The 19,896-nt window shown below is 36.8% G+C and overlaps 1 protein-coding gene across 1 annotated transcript; it reads right to left on the bottom strand.

The window, feature by feature from the left end:
* Positions 1 to 11,159: 11,159 nt before the first annotated feature.
* LOC131332016 (probable xyloglucan glycosyltransferase 12) lies at positions 11,160 to 16,215 on the bottom strand. The gene is made up of 5 exons (XM_058366027.1): positions 14,925 to 16,215; positions 13,592 to 13,900; positions 12,811 to 13,101; positions 12,603 to 12,716; positions 11,160 to 12,263 (listed from the first exon to the last, which is right to left on the bottom strand). Exons 1-5 carry the CDS (start codon positions 15,699 to 15,701, stop codon positions 11,637 to 11,639), a joined length of 2,118 nt encoding a protein of 705 aa, XP_058222010.1. The 5' UTR covers positions 15,702 to 16,215; the 3' UTR covers positions 11,160 to 11,636.
* Between the last annotated feature and the right edge of the window lie 3,681 nt (positions 16,216 to 19,896).

The raw sequence follows: 19,896 nt of genomic DNA, 5'->3' as shown, positions 1-19,896 counted from the left end.
ACAGAAAGTTTATCTAATCGTTATATTTAAGATCCTGAAATTAGTCGACAACCAATTATCCTAAGAAAGATTTCTTAGAAACAAAAAGGTATTTTAAAATACCTTCTTCTTCTTCTCATCTTCCTCCTCTACCAAGCCTTGAACCCTTGACCTAGTGGGTTTTGAGAGGTAACACTACCCACATCGGTTAAGGAGGCTTGGTGCCAATGTGGTTGCATTTAAATAATTTAACTTAACTGAGCACACTGCTAGTGTAAGTTTTTTTTTTTTTTTTTTTTCTGCAAAAGATGAATTTTATTAAAAACGAGGAAAGGTAAAAACAGGGAAAGGGGAAAGGAATCCAACAAACTTTTGAATAATACACCACAAGAGCAAAGCCCAAAACATCCAAAGGTTTACCAGGATCTACAACAGAAAAAACATTAAGCTCAACCCAAACCCAATTTAAACAAAGACAACCCAAACACTCAAGACCCAGCCCAATCTTGGATCGGCCCACCCAAACCATCTCACAAAACCCTAACTACATCGACAGCCACAATAGTACAAACCACCGGAGCCCAATCTCGCCGTTAAGCCGAGCCGGCCTAGTGTAAGTTATTAGTTGTGAGTGCAAAAAGAATTAATGTTTGCAATCTTTGGGGAATTATAGTTCTATTACTTCAGTTGTTTTGGGTTACCGGTAAAAGATACTAATTATCGGTCAAAGTTAAAAACACATCGTAACTGTTGATTGATGAGATCGATTGTCTGTGTGCCGCACTACGCGCACACTACACCAGGGTGCATTACAACACCTCCGGTTTCAATAATTGCACGATCAATAACTGTTGGATTAAAAAGATTTATCTTTGTTTTTTTAATTGAATTTGGTTTTGATTATGGTATTACGAACTCGATCATATACTATGACTAAGAGCATAAAATATTGAGGCCACATTTTGTTTTTATTTTTATTTTTATTGTCAATCAAAATTAAAACCAGGCCACGTTTAGTTGTCTGACATAATGAGGAGATCGATAACACGATAAGCAAAATGGTGGAATACCGATTGAACTGTTATTGTCATCCTAAATGTCCACTTCCTCGGTTTGTTTATCTCACAAGATAAATTGGTTTTATTTCCCAATATTTGGTCGATTATCAAGATTTACTCATCAAAATTTACATGCCCGAAAATTCAATCCGGTCCCTATAGGCTAGAACTAGAAGACAAGCTCGGTCCATTCATCCTTGAATTATTTTGTACATGCTCATGTAGTAGTTACAAGTTTGGCAACAACTACTATATCCCATGTTCAGTTACATTTTTATTGTTTATCTAAGATCTCCGGTAAAATTTTTCAAGCAATGCTAGGTACCCAAATAACTCACCCAGAAAATACCCCGAAAAGGAAGAATAAGGATTCAGATTAACTCATAAGATGATCTGGACCATTGATTTTTCTTTTCAGGATACTTTTTGGATAAGTTTTTTAGGTACCTAGCATTAATGTAAATTTTTTATCGTATGTATTTGTCCTGTGACAATTGGACCCCGTTTGTTTAAGGGTTTTGAATTTCGGAATACAATTGGGTGAGAAGTTGTTCGATGGGAGCGGGCCCACAACTGTGCCAAGGGAGAGATTGTTTTGAAAAAAAAGTAGGTACTTTAGAATACATTTTTCATCATTTAAGCCAGCTCTTTACCAAGCCTTGAACCCTTGACCAGTATTGTGCAGTAACACCACACCCACATCAGGTCAAGGAAGCTTAGTGCCAATGTAGTTGCATTCAAATAATTTAACTTAGCTGAGCACATTTCTAGTGTAAGTTATTAACATATGTGAGCGCAAAAAGAATAAATCTTGCACATCTATGAATGAAAGAGATTTTTCTTGTTTCGATGGTTGCGTTCTTTAATTTTAAACTTATTGGTTCGTCATTATTTGATTTTTTTTTTTGCATTTGTTAGTTTTACGCCAAACTTTTGTGAATTATTATTCGTCTCGACGAGAGGAATCAGAAAAGTAAAAAAAAAATTACTTCTTACCTAAGTATTTTGAGAAATAACCACTTTTTAGCAAAACAAGTCAAATTATTTCACCTTTTTGCTAAAAAGTGTGTTTTTTTTAAAATACTTGGGTAAAAATAATTTTTTTTTACTTTTCTGATTCCTCTCGTCAAGGCGAATCAATAATCCACAAAAATTTGGCGCAAAACTAACAAATGCGAAAAAATTTCAAAAATAATGACAAATCAACTTATTTTAAGATAAGTTTAAAAGAATGCAACCTGAATTTGGTTTTGATTTTAATTGGTTGATGCCAACAAGAACTCCTTTTTATATATCATCAGAAAAACTCCTACGACCACAAGAAGTTTATTTGATCGTTATATTTAAGATCCTGAGCTTAGTCGAGATGTGTAGAGCTGACTTGAACAACCAATTATCATAAAAATAAAAATAAAATGTGTTCGCAAGTTATCTTAGATATTCGGTTATTAGAAAATAAAATGTACCAAGTCTTTCTAGCACAGTTATACTATCTGGTTATTTGTTACCCTTCGTAATCAAATAGGGAAACATGTCAAAATTGTAGAATATATTTGTCTAGTAGAGAGAATAGTTTATTTAAGTTAAAAACTGTGTTGCATTCTAACATGCCTTTAGGCACGGGCATCCGCTACTTTAGCATAAAACTATATTAGAAACATTTCTTTTTTGAGTGCTTAGAGGGGAAAATATACTTGATGAGAGATTTAAGTGTAGATTTGAAATATGAATGGGAGGGAAAAATGGCAAAAAGGCTAGGAATAAAATTGGGTGCTGTTCGATGTGAGTGGGCCCACAACTGCACCTAGCATTTCTCAAAAAAAAAAAAAAAATTCCTTGGAAAGATTGTTCTGAAAAAGAAGGTATTTTTAGAAAACCTTTTTTCCTTCTGGTTCTCCCATCCTCCTCCACCAAGCCTTGAACCCTTGACCTTGGGGTTCTGAGAAGTAACACCACCCACATCAAGTCAAGGAGGCTTAGTGACACAGCAGTTGCATTCAAATAATTTAAATTAACTTAGCACACTTCCAGTGTAAGTTATTAGATGTGAGCGCAAAATGAATAAATGTTTGCAATCTATAGGGAATTATAGTTCCATAACTTCAGTTGTTGTTTTGGGTTACCAGTAAAAGATACTCCCTTCGTCCCAATTTGTTTGTCCAATCGTCGAAATTCGTGTCTTTCAAAAATATACTTATATCTTACATTTTATAACATTTTTTATGATTTTGAAGATTTTGTATAATAAAATTAATTGAGATCTATCAAACAAGATCCATATTGCATATTAAAAACATTACGAATTGAAAATTATAGACAATTTTTTGAGAGGTCAAACGCTCTCAAAAAGTCAAAAAGAGGACAAACAAACCGGGACGGAGGGAGTAGTATTTATTACCGGTCAAAGTTAAAAAACATATTGCAACCGTTGATTGATGAAATCGAAAATTTGGGTGCCGCACTACACCGGGGTGCCCTACAACTCCTCCAGTTCCACTAACTGCACAATCAATAACTGTTGGATGAAAAAGATTTATATTTTGTTTCGATTGAATTTGGTTTTTGATTATATTACGAACTCGATCATATACTATGCACTAAGAGAAGAAAATATTGAGGCCACATTTAGTTTTTTTTTTTGGGGGTGGAGGTGTCAATCGAAAGATCAGGCCACGTTTAATTGTCAGACATGGTAGGAGGATAACACCCTCGTGATAAGCAAAAGGGTGGAAAGCTGGATTGAACTGTTATTGTCATCGATCCTACATATGTCTAGCTACTTTCTCTGTTTGATTATCTGACGAGATAAATTAGTTTTAATTCCTAGGATTTGGTCGATTCTCATCGCCAACAAGAACTCCCTTTTTTTCTATGTATCATTTGAAAAACTCCTAGGGCCGCATGAAGTTTTTCTGATGGTTATATTTAAGGTCCTGAGATTAGTTGAAGTGTGCAGATCTGACTCGAACAATCAATTATCATAAAATAAAATAAAAAAATGTGTACGCAAGTTAGTTTAGATACTCGGTCATTAAAAAATAAAATGTACCAGTCTTTCTGGCATAGTTTATACTATCTGGTTATGTGTTCGAAAACTGGATCCACAGCTAGCTAATACAATCCCACAAAGCCTTGACAAGGTAGCCGAGTTGAAGAATTCCAACAAAGGCAACATGATGTTCATGTTCCCATCATGAATTATTCATGAGACACGATAACATGGACCCTGGTCCCACCCAACCAATATCTTCAAGGGGTTCCTAAGTGGGTAGAACAAAAAAAGAGGTAGTATTTCAAAGGAAGATTTCTTTTGTAGTTGCAATAATTTCAAAGAGGACAAAAATAGCAAAAAAATCTAGTAATGCGATTGTGTCCGTAGCCGTTTGATGGGTATCATGTCCACAAAATTATACCCAGAGATTTTTCGGAAAAAAGAGATATTTTAAAATACCTCTTGTTCTGCTGTTTCTTTGCAAGCTACCAAACCTTGAACCACCTTGGGGACTTGAGAAATAACACAACCCACATGGTGTCAAGGAGGCTTAGTTCCAATGCAGTAGTATTCAAATAATTTAACTTAATTACTTGAGCTCACTTCCAGTGTAAATTATTAGATATGAACCTCCTAACTAGGGCAAAAAATCATAAATCTCAAATCTAGGGTATTATAATTCCATTATTTCAGTAGTTGTTATGGGTAATTACCAAGCGAACAATAACTGTTGGATAAAAGAGACTTTGCTTGTTTCGATTGAATTTGGTTTTGATTATTTTTCAAACTGTTATTTGCAAACTCGATCACATACTATGCACTAAGAAAAGAAAATATTTAGGCCACATTTATTTGCTGGACATGGTAAGGGGATAAAATCCTTGTGATAAGCCACAGGGTGGAATGCTGTATTGAACGGTTATTGTTATCCTACATGCCTACTTCCTCTATTTGATTATGTCACGAGATATATGCAAACTCAAAATTAATTGTCAATGAGGGGAGGGGTCACTTATAGTAATGGCGATGGGGCGGATATTACTGTCTGTACGCAACCAAAATCAACTCCAACGTTGGGAACTGTCAATGAGGGGAGAAATCACTTATAGTAATGGCGATGGGGTGAATTATTACTATCTGTACGCAACCAAAATCAACTCCAATGTTGGGAACTAAAAGCCAAAGCCCTAGAAAATCAACCACCGTAGTTCGAATTGGCATACTCTATACATGGCTTCGATTTATGCACAAAATTAATACAAAAAAAAAAAAAAAAAAAATCCTGGGAGAGATGTTCTGAAAAAGTAGGTATTTTAGAATACCTTTTTTTTTTTTGGCTTCTTCTTCTCTTCCTCCCCTACCAAGCCTTGAACCCTTGACCTCAGGATTTTGAAAAGTAACATCACCCACATGGGATCAAGGAGGCTTAGTGCCAATGTTGTTGCAGTCAAATAATTTAACTTAACTGAGCACACTTCCAGTGTAAGTTATTAGATGTGAGCGCAAAATGAATAAATCTTTAGGGAATTATAATTTTATTACTTTAGTTGTTGTTTTGGGCAGTAACTGAGCGATCATTAACAGTTGGATGAAAGAGAATTTTTTCTTGTTTCAATTGGATTTGGTTTTGATTATATTACAAACTCGATCATACACTATGCACTAAGAGAATAAAATATTGAGGCCACGTTTAGCTACCAGACATGGTAGGGGATAACACCCTCGTGATAAGGGAATACCAGATTGAATTGTTATTGTCATCCTAAATGTCTACTTCCTCTGTTTGATTATCTCACGAGATTAACGTAGTTTTACTACCTAGGATTTGGTCTATTCTCATCGCCAACAAAAACTCCCTTTTTTTTTTATATCATTAGAAAAACTCCTAGGGCCACATGACGTTTATCTGATCGTTATATTTAAGGTCCTGAGATTAGTCAAGATGTGCAGAGCTGACTCGAACAACCAATACATGTATTTCAAAGGAAGATTTCTTCTGTAGTTGCATTAATTTCAAAGAGGAAAAAATAGCAAAAAGTAATACCACAACCCACATGGTGTCAAGGAGGCTAATGTAGTACTAGTATTCAAATAATTTAAGTTATCTGAGCTCACTTCCAGTAAATTACTATTGGATGTGAACCTCCTAATTAAGTACCAACTAGGGAAAAGACATAAATCTCAATTCTAGGGTATTGATTATAATTCCAATTATTTCAGTAGTTGTTATGGATAATTACCAAGCGATCAATATAGTGATATTACCACTATTCCTTCCTTACCCTGGACAAAGTAGCAAGTTAACAATTCCATCAAAGTCCTACATTTATTTTTGATAATTCAGTTGTCCGGGCTAGCTTATGCGCACTTCAACTAATCCTGGGGTCCCAATCCCACTGCCGACTTGTGACGAGCCCAATTAAAGTTGGAGCAAAGCTCCAGTGCAGTTGATATCGCCTGAGAGGTTTCGAACCTAAAACCTTAAGAGAAAGTAAATTCCGAAAGCTCAGGCATTGACCAGCAGCCAACCCCTACGGCGTTTCCATCTAAGCCTACATGAATCACATGATGTTCATGTTCCCATCTTCAATTTATGAGACACAACAACATGTAGTCATGTACCGTGGTCCAACCCAACCTAACCTATTAGTACTTCAAATGGGTTCCTCACATTAAAGACATTTGATTTATTATTGTCATTAGGTACAACAACATATCACACCACATCTAAATATACAGTTGCACACCCAAGTATTATGAGTGTCTATCATTAATGGTGCAACCAGTTAGGCTTTTGTCTAAGATACTTTAACCTCAGGTGTGATTTGTGTGAGTTAGAATAAAAATGGATTTGTGCAGGAAAAATAAATAAAAAGAGAAAAGGAAAAAAGGGTTGAAGTCAGAAATAAAAACTTCGTTTCAGAAATAGTACTTGTTATGCTGATTTGCACGAAAACAAATAAAACAACACAAAGCAAAACTAGTGTGTGTGTGTGTGTGTGTGTGTGTGTGTGTATATATATATATATATATATATATATATATATATATATATATATATATATATATATATATATATATATATATATATATATATATATATATATATATATATATATATATATATATATAGGTTCCCTTCCTGTGGGGAATTCCTTATTTTTGTCAGATGTGGACTTCTAATTGTAGCCGTTGGATCTCATTCGACAGCCACACAGAAAAGAAAGAAAGGAGAATTCGCGGGTTAAAACAAGGGATGGGTTTTCGGGTGGAAACTGGGTTAAAACACAACATGCGGGTCAAAACCCCTCCCCCTTTCGAAATTTCACGTTCCACAACAAGTAAGAGATAATTTGACATGTGATTGGAGAGTCACGGTGTCGCCATTCTTAATTAGTTGTTATTGCCTTCCCCTGTGAGGATATCAGCAGTCAATCAACAACTGCAAGACACAAGCAAAATTCACGGTCAAGCCTTCTCAATCGAGGTTCACAATCACCAGAAGTAATATGAATCGTCTACATCGAAAGAATTGTTAAGAAAGTATCATCCAAAAAGAGCTGTAGAAAGAGAACTCATAAATTTCGATGATACTTGCATTCAAAAAATTTCAAAACAAGTCAGGTACGTGAGATGCATGGCTGTTGTCATTATCCATCAGACAAAGTGTCCCCATTCCCATCAATTTCAGTTCAACAAAATGCATGTGATCAACCATCCAATAATATTATAAGCTCCACTTGATTGATGGACCGGCACACATGCACTTGGATGTATGTAACGTACCTCTATATACCTAAATATAATTGAATTGAGTTAATTTTCGAATTATTTATATTTGGATTAAAAAGCTTACCGATCTTTACGAATCTGCTTAGACATTAGAGCTAGATTTGTTTATCAATAAATCAAGTTAATCTCAAATGGCCTTTTGAACGATTTAATCACAAGCTGAACACAAGTAGCTTACATTTTACATGATCAAGCTTGGATCTGACTGACAGGTTATCCAAGCTTACTTTGGGAACCTAACGAGCTTAACTCGAGGAATGTGTTCAGGTTTTGATTGGTTTTCCAATAAAAAGAGTGTTTAACGAGCTGAATACGAATTATCGACCAAACCACGATGACCTAACCAGGGTCGAAAAGCTATCTATTCTCACAAACAGTTGATAGAGCATCAACCAAGATTGTAGCCAGAATACTCTTTAACTGGTCACCTGCACCTCTAGCACTACCGTTTGCACTGAAAAAGAACTTTCACCAAGTTATTTCTAAGCCACCACCGTATCCTCGTGAGGCTAGGCCGGGCGGTGGATCAAGCCCGTACTAAGGAAATGGTGGTGGCTCAAGCCCATCTTGAGGAAATTCCTAACTACCTCTGCGTGTGATGGTCTGCATCTCAGCCTGATTGGACACTCTGTCTTGCTCATAGGGGTGACAAATTTAACCTAAACCCATTAATCAACCCAAACCCATCTACCAAAAAATAGACTCAACTCAGCCCATTTATTAGCTGGGTCAGAATGGATCCAACCCATCTAACCCATTTATCAATTGGGCTTAATTGAATCAATTTAAATGACCCAATAAATCATGAGTATAACCCAACAAAAAAAACCCATTTATTAGTCGATACTCTCCTCCCTCCCTCTCGAGTCGCGACCTCTCTCACAGGGATGGAGCCAGTGAGGGGCCAGTAGGGGCGGTTGCCCCTGCAAGAAGAAAAGGAAGCACTACTATTATATGTAAAAAAATAATAATTCCTTTGAAAGTATATAGGCTTGCCCCTGTGTAGAATTTTGAAAAAATAATAATAATTGTAATCTTTGAACTACGAGGATACCAACATTAATTACTAAAGGCTAAGAGCTAAAATATAACAAAAAATAAAACTATAGGATTAATATTGTGAATATTCAAGTAATAAACTTCCACCTTTCGTTAGATGGGTTTAGTGTTTTACATTTTTATTTCTTTTTATCCTAAAATCTCAATGGCATACCAAATCTCCCCTCTCTCTCTCTCTTGGCACAAACATCCCCAATTGTTAAGACTTCAAAGGCGATTACGAGAAAATAGAGACAGAGAAGAAGAGATTTTGGAAACCCTAAGTAATTTTGGTGAAATTTAAGTTGTAGGTATGTCTTTCCCCAATTGTTGTTCTAGACTTCTCCTACTTCTTTATTTTTTGACTGGTAAAATCAAGTAACATGAAAGCCCATATACCGAATTTGTCCAGTTATGATGAATGAAAAAAAAGAAGATGACCAATAAAGAAAAACAAGACACATCATACATCAAGATCGATCCCATTAGTTAAACTGATTTATGTATTTATGTTATTTTGAATTTTAATGTATTTATGTGATTATGCATGTGTATTTATATTTTTTTCTCGCATGCACGGTAGTCAATTTTTTGGGGATTATTGCATCGTCATGACGAGAGGAATCTAAAAAGTAAAAAATTATGATCGAAATCAATTTTTTTTTGAATAAAGACAAAAATAAGCCAATAAGCAAATTTTTCATCTTTATTCAAAAAAAAAAATTGATTTCGAAAATAATTTTTTACTTTTTAGATTCCTCTCATCATGACGATGCAATAATTCCCAAAAAATTGACGAAAAACTAACAAATAAGAAAAAAAATTGAATAAAGACAAAAAAATAAACCACTTGGCTTATTTAGCCAAACGGGTAACCATCGAAAATTTCCATTTATACCTGTAAAAATTAGAAACCAGGCTCACAACAGCAGGTAATACATAGTGTTTCAAAAGCGGAAAAGTCTTCAATACACACCCTTTTTAAGGTGTGTACCATTTGCATCTATTGTGTGGTTCATATTGTGCCACCTCATAAAAAATTACTTGTAGGACCGGTCATTCATAACATTTTATTTCGTATCGTAACTTTTATACTAAAAATTCGTAACTTTTCAACAATATGATTCGTAACTTTTTAGCAATAGATGCTGGCTTTCGGTTTTTACACTCTTCTTGTCCAACCAAACATGCAAATTGGCATCTATGAGCCACACATTCAAGGCATTCGTCACACGAAATGCAAACTCATGGGTCTTTCCATCGAGTATTGTCCCCAGAAAGGGAGCGACTGCACAGAACCTTTCAACCTGTGTGTTTTCTGTATCGGACGGAATCCGGAAAACGGTCGGAACATGCTGGAACGCCGGAAACAGGCCGAAAACCCCGGAACAGAGCGGTATTTTAGCTGGAATGGAACACCTAACTTAGTGTTCCGTTTTCTGGCCAGTACGGTACATTTCGGCCGGTACGATACGGAATTAACAACTTTGAGTATGACGTTACTGTCTGTCAATCCTTCCTTCGGGCATTTGGTGCTTCATTCAATATTACATTTTTTGTTATTTAGCTTTAGTGTATGTATTTACCCTTATGCAAAGAAATGTTTCTTATTATAGTTTTGCAAAGGAAGTACATAATAGATAAAAGCAATGGTAATTAAGTGTACAGGGGTAATTTGGTCATTTTACTAGTAGAGGGATAGTATGGTAATTTTAGCGTACATTTGTATTTTAGCCATTTTAAATTTTAGTATATAGTATTTAATTGGTCTGATGAACGGGTGGGGTTTGCTTTTTAATAAATGGGTCAGGTTGGGTGTGGATAATTATCCTCATAGTTAATGGGTCTAGATGGGTCAATGACTCATTAAAAATCCAACCCACTTACAACTGAAAAGGAGCTTTTTTGGTCGCCCCGAAAGAGAGTAGCCACCGGCCGGTCGCCTTGTTCTTCTATTTTCACCTTGCAAGAATATCTCTAAAATTACCATTGTCATATGCCAAATGCCCAGGTAAGTGCCGACAGCATTTTTGCTATTCAACCAACACTGTTAGAGAGAAAATTCCAAGACACACATTGCAACTTCAACATCAGAAAATATTGCTCCCATGTGCTCTGCTCCTTTGTTTGCTTCTCAGCAATTTGGAGCATATAAAGTTGTCCAAGAAAATGATACCTGACGCTGTCTGCACTTCAAAACAATAATTTGATTCCCTTTTCCAAGCTTTTTGAGGAGGGAACCCAAAATCCCATGGTCCATAGACTGATGTAACCCATCAATTGTTAACTAGTGGAGTACCTTTTTCTTTTAGAATGAAATTTCCTTAAAAACAAATCAGCTGCTAAAGAAATATATACAGGCCCTCGAGTGTGAAAATCCTCCCTCCAACTAATTGAACAAATTCTTATTACAAAAGAATAGAAAAAAACCAAAGAATCCCAGAAGGGGAGATCCAAAAAAGGGGGGGGGGGGAAAGGGAGAAAAACCTTGAATATACTAATAGACATCACCATTTTTTCTAATGCCTGTCTTCTATCTCCAGAATTGAAGAGATTTTCCATGAGTCCTTACTACGCATGATTCTAACTATCCCGGGGATCAGAGGTCTGGACTGTGGAGAACAAGCGAAAGCAGCAGTCCCACCCCTCCGGAAATTGCCTAGGGTTTTCGAGTCCCCATAGCATGCCCCAAAATTCAGTACCCGCGATTGAATTTCAGTTTTAGATGCTTATATGATCCATAATTGATATATACCATTAGAAATAGGAATTTCCATTCACTCGATCTGCTCACCGATCAAGTCAAGCCCAACTAACAGGAATGAGATCCCTTGAAATAGCAAGAAGTAAAAATGGATACCCTGAGCAGATAAAAGGCTCCTAGCTGAAGCTGTGAGAAGAAGGAATGCCAATGCCAACTCCTTTGTATACATCCTGTTATGCTTCTTTTTCTTGGAATCCCTCCGCTCCTGTTGTTCGATTTCCTCCTTCATTTCATCTAAACCAGGCTCCGACCCACCCCTGTGGTGCTTTTTCTCTTTATCAAGCAAAGTTGTGAGATCACCCTCCGATGAGCGGCCGGATTTCTTGGTGACTACCCATTCGTACGCGCTTCCGAGTTGGAAAAGGCCAGAGATCATGGCATTGAATTTGGTAACTGACATTGTGTTCTCAAAAAGAAGGTAGGGGACAATGAAAGGGAATGATTTGGGGGCTGGGAGTATATTGAGAAACGACATGGCGGCGGGAACATAGCAAACAACCCACGCGGGAAGTTGGGCTTCCGGGATGAACATTGTCATGGGAAGAATTATGCAAAACAGGGTGAATGAGTAAAACGGTAGTATCAGTTTTCTTAGGAGGAAGAATAGGAAAATCATGTTGGCTTTCTTCCAAATGCTTATCTGCATGAGCAAAAGTAGAAACATAATACGTCAGCATTTAGAATCTTGCTCATTTGTCGAACTGTACGGTGGTTATTTTCGAAAACAGATTATCAGAAACTGTTTTTGTCAAAGCATAAAGTTTGGTCGTTTTCGTATCGTACTTGGTTTTGAACAAAATAGCTTTCCTGAATTTGAAAAAAGACACATTTATATTCTTTGCTTGATTATCTACTTATCTGTTCCTTTCCTTTCAAAATCCCTCCACAAGTTCTACTCAATGCGGCTACACAGATACGTGTATATATGTGTATGTGGCATTGCAAATTCAAGCAACATGGTGTTACACTAGGTCAATACCTTTGAGCGGATAACGGCAGGCAAACAGAGACGAAACAGCTGCATCGGTCCAGAATGCCATCTATGCTGCTGTTTCCGGTAAGCTTCATAAGATTCCGGTAACTCACACTGACACTGAAATTAAGGAAATGAGTTAATTTCCGCCTCATAAATATTAGTAAACAAGAGAACATCAATTATGATAACAGTAATGCATTAAATAATATACCTCCACATCATTAAGAAAGATGAATTTCCATCCATGGAGATGAGCCCTGACAGCAATATCCATGTCCTCAACTGTGGTCCTCTCTAACCATCCCCCGGACTCCTCCAAAGCCTTTATCCTCCACACACCGGCAGTGCCATTGAACCCAAAGAAATTCAAGAAAACTCCATTCACTTGTTGCTCCACCTCAAAATGAAAAGCTAAATTAACGTTCTGCAACCTCGTTAGTAGGTTTTCATCCTTGTTCACAAAAGACCACCTTGCTTGAACAAGCCCTAGTTCCTCATTATCCTGCAGCACGTGTCCAAATGGAAGGTTGTTGAATTAACCTCATTGAAGTGAACCAGGACAAAAATTTGTAACCAATTTCTTTACATTCAACACAAAAGACTAATGATCGTTTGGATATATGCAGATTTCAATCAAGGGGTGTTATGCTATCTACCAAAACCAAAAGAGGAAACAGCTATAGGTTGCTTGTGAATCTGGAGTGAAAGACGGATTAGATAGCGAAATATGTGTATCGCTAAAATCCTTAGCATGTGTTTCAGATCACTCCTACAAATAGTTATCTCACAATCTCTATGGTAAAGCTCCAAAACTCAATGTTCAAATCTAGTGGTTAGTGATCAAATAGAACTTGAAGTTATTTTCATTTGAAATCCACATCAATCCAAATGTGGCATTCCCATGGTCCTATGTTAAACCATAGAATTGTCATGGCAATGTGGTTAGAACTCTTATCATCTAACAAAATAAATACAAAAAAAAAAATTAATACCTTGAAATGAGGCACCGTTCTTTGAAGAAAATCAGGGGCGGGCTGAAAGTCAGCATCGAAAATGGTAACAAACTCGTAGTCTTTGACATAGCTGCAATTCATGGCTGACTTGAGATTACCAGCTTTGTATCCCTCTCTAATGATTCGGTGCCGGTAGATGATATTGGCACCCTCTTGCTGCCATTTATGAACCTCTTCTTTGATCAGCAATTGAGTCACCGGGTCATCCGAATCATCAAGAACTTGTATTAACAGTTTCGACTTAGGCCAGTCTAAATTGCACACAGCAGCGATAGATTGCTGATAAACCTGATACGAAGATTGTAAATTCAGACCAACTGATTTCTACGAACAAGAAGGCAAATAATCAAAATGGTTATTTTCTAAATTGCACATAGCAGCAATAGATTGCAGATAAAGTTTATCTTTTTCAGTAAGCAACTGCAGACAAGCTAGATGTAAAGAATTCTATTGCTGCTATGGTTTTACCTTTTTCGGTAAGCAACAGCAGACAAGCTGGATATAAAGAATCTAACTTCAGACAAGGAATTTCCAATAGACAAGCAAGCAAATTACACACAGCAGCAAGATAGCTGTAAAGCCACTGGCTTGCAAAGGAAGAGATTGAATGTTCAGTTTGACCATCAGTATTTACAGCATATCCAGCCCTTGCCCCTTTTTTCACTCAAAAAACCAAATTTTTTTGTGAACACCCCTCACTCCAAACCCCGACTAAATTAAGTTTTACCCAAATCAACGGAAACTAAACTCTGACCTCCATTCTTAAAAGACTATTTCCTGCCTCTCAAATTTACAGCTATACCATTAATAAAGTTTTGACTAGATTTTTGCTTGTATTTGGGTTTACGTGTTGAAATGGTCCATATCCATTGAAGCTTTTTCTCAAATTTGACTAACCATATAGGCGGCCTGTGAAACTAGAGGAGAAAATGGATTAAAGGTAAATAACAGTAGACATGAAGATTTCAAATCACTACTATAGTCCTATTAAGTGGTGAGTTCAAAATTCAAATCCATCACAATGAAGCTACCAAACTCAATTTTGACATCTGTGTAAAAAAAAACACAAATTTTGAACTACTCTCACTGAATAATTATGTCAAATGTCTTCATCTGAGACCCAATAAAGCTCCCAAACTCAACTTCAGAATCCATACGTAAAAACACTCAAAATTTTAACAAATATGTCAATTATCTTCATCCGAAATCTAAATTTGACCCAACAGAGCTTAAGATTCCAAATCCAGACCAGAGAATTTCTATGAACAAACAACCAAAAAACCAAATGAAATTGAGCATTTTCGAAATCTACCTCCTTTTCATTGCACATGGGGATCTGAACAAGAACCATGGGGAAATACCCACCATCCCCCGACTCCAAATCCGCTGCTCCTCCTTTCAAGACCGGCTTGATCTTCTTCAATTTGATCCACAAGCAACCCAGACACAGAACCAACCTATCCAGGCTCTGAACAAGAAACAGCACGATACACGCATTGGTGAGGAACTGGAGCGGCGGAGCCAGGTACCCGACCCGAATCAAAACCCACTTGGAATAAAGCAAATCGAACAGACCCAAAACGGATTGGTACTTGAACTGGAGATTCGCCGCCGTGATATGCCATCCCTTGTAATAAGCTGCCATTTCAAACCCTAACAACACCAGAGACACCCACAAAAACACCTTTATGGCAGAATATATCCTGCTCTTGACGGTCAGATTCTCGGGCGGTCTATTCGTAATGACGCCGGTGTCATTGTCGTTGTCGGTCTTGCCGGCGGCGACGCGGCGGCGGACGGCGGCGGCGAGAGTCAGGAATGCGGCGGCGAGGTAGGAGAGGCAGCCGGCGGCGCGGTGGGCCTTGAGGAGGAGGACCCAGGTGAGCTGCTTGGCGTTCTTGTTCCGGCGGGCGGTCTTGTTGCTGTCGCCACCGGCGCCGTCCGCGGTGGTGAGGGGGAAGAGGTCGTCGGCGGTGGGGCCCTCCAGCTCGACCATGGACCAGTTGTTCGGGTTCTCCATCTTAACCACCACCGCGGCAGGCGGCGCGGCCGTACCCTTGGCGGCCCACCAATCGAACGATGGTGCCATTGGGATATTAGCTCCGACTAAGCTGGCCGGACACCTGAATTATATTAAATAAAATAAAAATGGGTGGATAATTAATAGAAGAAAATGGGAATGGGAATTGAATTTGGGGGAATGTTTTTTTTTTTTTTTTTTGGAGAGAACTCAATGGGTGGGGGTGTGATCTGGTTTGGGATGAGGTTAATTGGATCAAAATGTTGAAGAGCATAAACAAGAGAGAGAGTGAGTGTGAGAAATGTAATGAGAGAGAGAGAGAGAGAGAGAGAGAGAGAGAGAAGGGGAAGGACGCGTGGGAGGGGAATGAAACCTATGTGTTGTTAAAGATAAAATGGGGAGACAATGGGGGAGAGATTATAAGGGAGGACTGAGGAGGTAGATGAGAGAGAGAGAGAGAGTACGCGGAAGATGAGTCCAAAAGAGATGCCCATTCGATTACAGCTTGCAAATCCCAATCGTAATGGGAGGGGGAAGTGTTAAAAGGTGTTTGATAGAGATAGAGAGAGAGGGAGTTTTTACCGAGAGAGAGAGAGAGAGAGAGAGCATATAAATACAAAGTTAAATGGAAAAGGGTCAACACGTCATTGGTTTATGGTTTTTCCAGAAAGAAGATCAAGAAATTTCGAAACGTATTGTAGTACTGTAGAAATTTAAGAAAAACCAGATCCGTGTCATCAATATCATCATGCACACGGTTTTCCATAACCCTAGTGTGATATTTTCATTAAAATATCACAAATGCTATGAACATAATTTTAAAATATAACTTTGGACACGGTTGTGTCCGTAAACCATTAGATACACATGAATTCAGCTCCGTCTAATAATTCTGGACACAGTTGTATTTTAAAAATGTGTTTCTAGACCTTTTGAATTAAATGTAATATGTTGTGAGAGAATGATTTGTCTCGTAAATAAAAATCTTAGCAAAACGGGACTTGAATTCGCAAAACATTTTGAATAAACACCTTTCTTACACAATTCAGTAAATTCTCCAAAAGGAGTGGTTCTGGAAAGAAGAAATTTTTTTTCTTCTTCCTTTTGCTTTAGTGTGCACGTATTTTTTTTACTAATAATATCTGTCGGTGGGTTTTGTTTAATTATCCATTCTTATTTTACTGGTAATTTTGCACGGCAATGGAATGGTGATGGGAGGCAGCTCCTCGGCAGTAAGGCGGGGTTTGTTCGTTACGTTTCATCCAGATCCGTTGCTGATAATTTGAGTCGTTTATGTTATAGATCTCGTTGAATGCAGTGTACGTAGACAAATTCAAATTGATCGAAAATCTTCGAAGACATGATCGAACCACTGCAGTTTTACGAAAAAGAAATAGTTAGACCGCTTATTTAGCGATACAAAAGTGCTTCGTTCGTGCTGATAAAAGTATCTGATCGACGTTTATTTTTTTCGAAGATGTTCGATTCAAAGGATTCTACGATACCAACAGTTTCGATCCATAGCGAGGTGTTTGGACTAGCTTGTGACGGATAAACCGTAGCTCTGAACTCGGGCTTTAAAGCCGTGGAGAAGCTGCCCCCATTTGGTGGAGGTTTCAAGAGGATACCGTGGCCGTCGGTGGGCTGATGACGGAGTCTGGCTTTTACGGGGAAAATAAATTAGGACTGTAGTAATTAAGACAATACGATAATTACGGTTTAGTTTCTAATTGCACAATTAGAATTAGTAAAAAAGAGACATTTAAACCTGCTTAAGCATGTTAGTTACGAATATTGATTACTGAGCAGCATTATTTACGCTTAGCCAGAGGCAGTTAACAGACCAAAACGTTGCCACGTCACCGAATTAGCATCGTAATCCTCATCCAAATCTATTGGATAATTTGGTTTAGGGTGCACGAGTGTTTTTTTTTTTTTTTAAAGTTATCGGGGAAAGAAATTCTTTTATTTATTCGTTGTCGGCTTTTACGTTTCTGGTTTGACTTTTTCATAAATTCCGGGTCAAAATTTATTTACTTTACGGTCATGCTTGGGTCGGTAAAAACTTCAATTAAAGCAAAGGAAAGGGATTCTATGCACTCGATTAAAAGGATTCGAGGATGCTGCAAAGCAGCACCCTGCAGAAGCACACTGCATGGCACATTCGTATTCTTTAAAAGTGTTTTCAGTGGTTCGGATTAAAAAAAAAATAACTCTTTTTTGGAATAGTTTGTTTTCAATTCGAACCATTAATTGTCAAGATGGACGATCCGGATGCATCGAACCATTAATTGTCAAGATGGACGATCCGGATGCATCGAACCATTAATTGTCAAGATGGACGATCCGGATGCACCTTGCTGGGCGCTCTACAAAGAGCTACTTTGCAGCATTCCGGAGTCGCAATTAAAATTGTTTACTTTTTTAGACCTTGTTTAGATCATTGACTGCACCAAAAATCATACTGAAGAGATATAGGTATATAGAATTTCAAAATGTATATTTATCTTTAAAAAAAAGATAACACCGGGTTGAAATTCAATGAAACTATTTATCTAAAATAATAATATTTTTAATTTTTAGTATCATATTAACTGATGTCCGATCAACTAGAGTTTTGACGGTTGATATTCTCAATGCTTAGAATGTGCATGATTTGGATTATCAAAAGATAATTTGGGAAGAATAAAGAAAAAGGGCAAAAGACTGTCTTCACTCACTCCTATCTATTTCTATTCTATTGTGAGGAGAGAATCCCTTTCCTAAAGTAATCACTTTAATCACTGGAAACACTTTAAGCTTTAATTGGATTCAAAACATTCATAATTAGAAAGCAAAGAATATTTTTTTCATTAATTTATGAGTAACTTTTTTTTTTTAATAGAATTTATGAGTAACTAGGTACACTATATTTCACTACGTACCTTTTTCTTTCTTTTCTACTTTCCTTAGCAATTGCAAGTGAAATACCGAAATGGTAGCCAAATGACAAGCACCATGTACTCCCGTGTATTTGACAGAGATTCAAACCTTACAAACAAGAACCAGAATATGCTAACTTTTGTAGAGAAGTTTTTTTTATTAGCAATTAAGTAATTGATGGCGTTTGAACTAATTTTAAGTACTTTTTAAAGAAGTGACTATTTTTGTTGTTTGTGATTTTCTAGTTTTTATCAAAATATTAGATTTTTGGATTTGTCTTCCTGAGAAAAATAATAAAATAAAAATTTATGAACAAAAATTTAAAAATTTCAGAAGAGAACAAAAAATCCAAATGTTTTCAACTATTTTGGTCTTTACAGACCTTTTAAAGAAAATTTGTTAGAATTTTTTTATTTTTTAGAATCAATGTCGTCAAAATGAATACGTAATCTGAAAGAACTAAGGGCACACTAATAAAATTTCAAAGAATTTAAAATAATGTATTTTCTTGCACAATATTTAGTAGTTGTTTTTTTTTTGGCACAATCAATGAAACTTAATTAGGTATTCCATATGGTGGTGAAACATTTAATAAAAATATGATCTATTTTTATTCATGATAATTAGCACAAATTTAAACGATAAATAAATAAATAATATGGGACATTAGAGTATAATACTCCAAATTTTTAACAAGATGACGTGAATTTATAGAGAGAGTAACAGAGACCTTTTTCCTCTGAAAGATATAAAAAATAAAAATAAAATAAAAACTTTTACTCGTAATTATTGACAAATTCAAAAAGCGTGCAAAAGTGAGCTGACGCATTCTTGTGTGGAGGATCCAATGGTACGTAAAGACTAAAATAACCTCCGACTCGAGTGCGGCACCGACAGTTGCTGACAGAAAGATCGGAGATTTGGAATGGATAATCTCGGAAAATCAGCAGGGAGAGGATAAGGTCTCGGCACTTTGGAGCAAAGTAATGAAGACTGGGCCCTACACCAATTTTAACTGCACGCTACTATGACTTTTTGTCGGTCTATTAAAAACTTTGAATTTTTTTTTTTCATCAAAATTGTTTTTGTTTGTGGAGTACTAATGACTTATAGCCATTTTTCAGACCGTCAAGATAATTCCAGTTATATTAATATCGAAAAGAAACAGTAAAACAAAATCAAATACAACAAAAATACAACAAAAAAACAACAAAACAAAAAAATACAACAGCGGTGTGAGAACCCAGGAGGGCGAAGAGGCCAAGGAAACCGCCAAGGAATCCAGAAGGGAAAGCCTACTCCCGTTGCAATAAAATCACATCTGGACCGGAAGATCGCAGCC

The sequence above is a fragment of the Rhododendron vialii genome, chromosome 7a (assembly GCF_030253575.1).
Source record: "Rhododendron vialii isolate Sample 1 chromosome 7a, ASM3025357v1".
Classification (NCBI taxonomy): Eukaryota; Viridiplantae; Streptophyta; class Magnoliopsida; order Ericales; family Ericaceae; genus Rhododendron; species Rhododendron vialii.
Note: the sequence above shows the minus strand (reverse complement) of the source record. Positions and strands in the feature narration are given on the sequence as shown.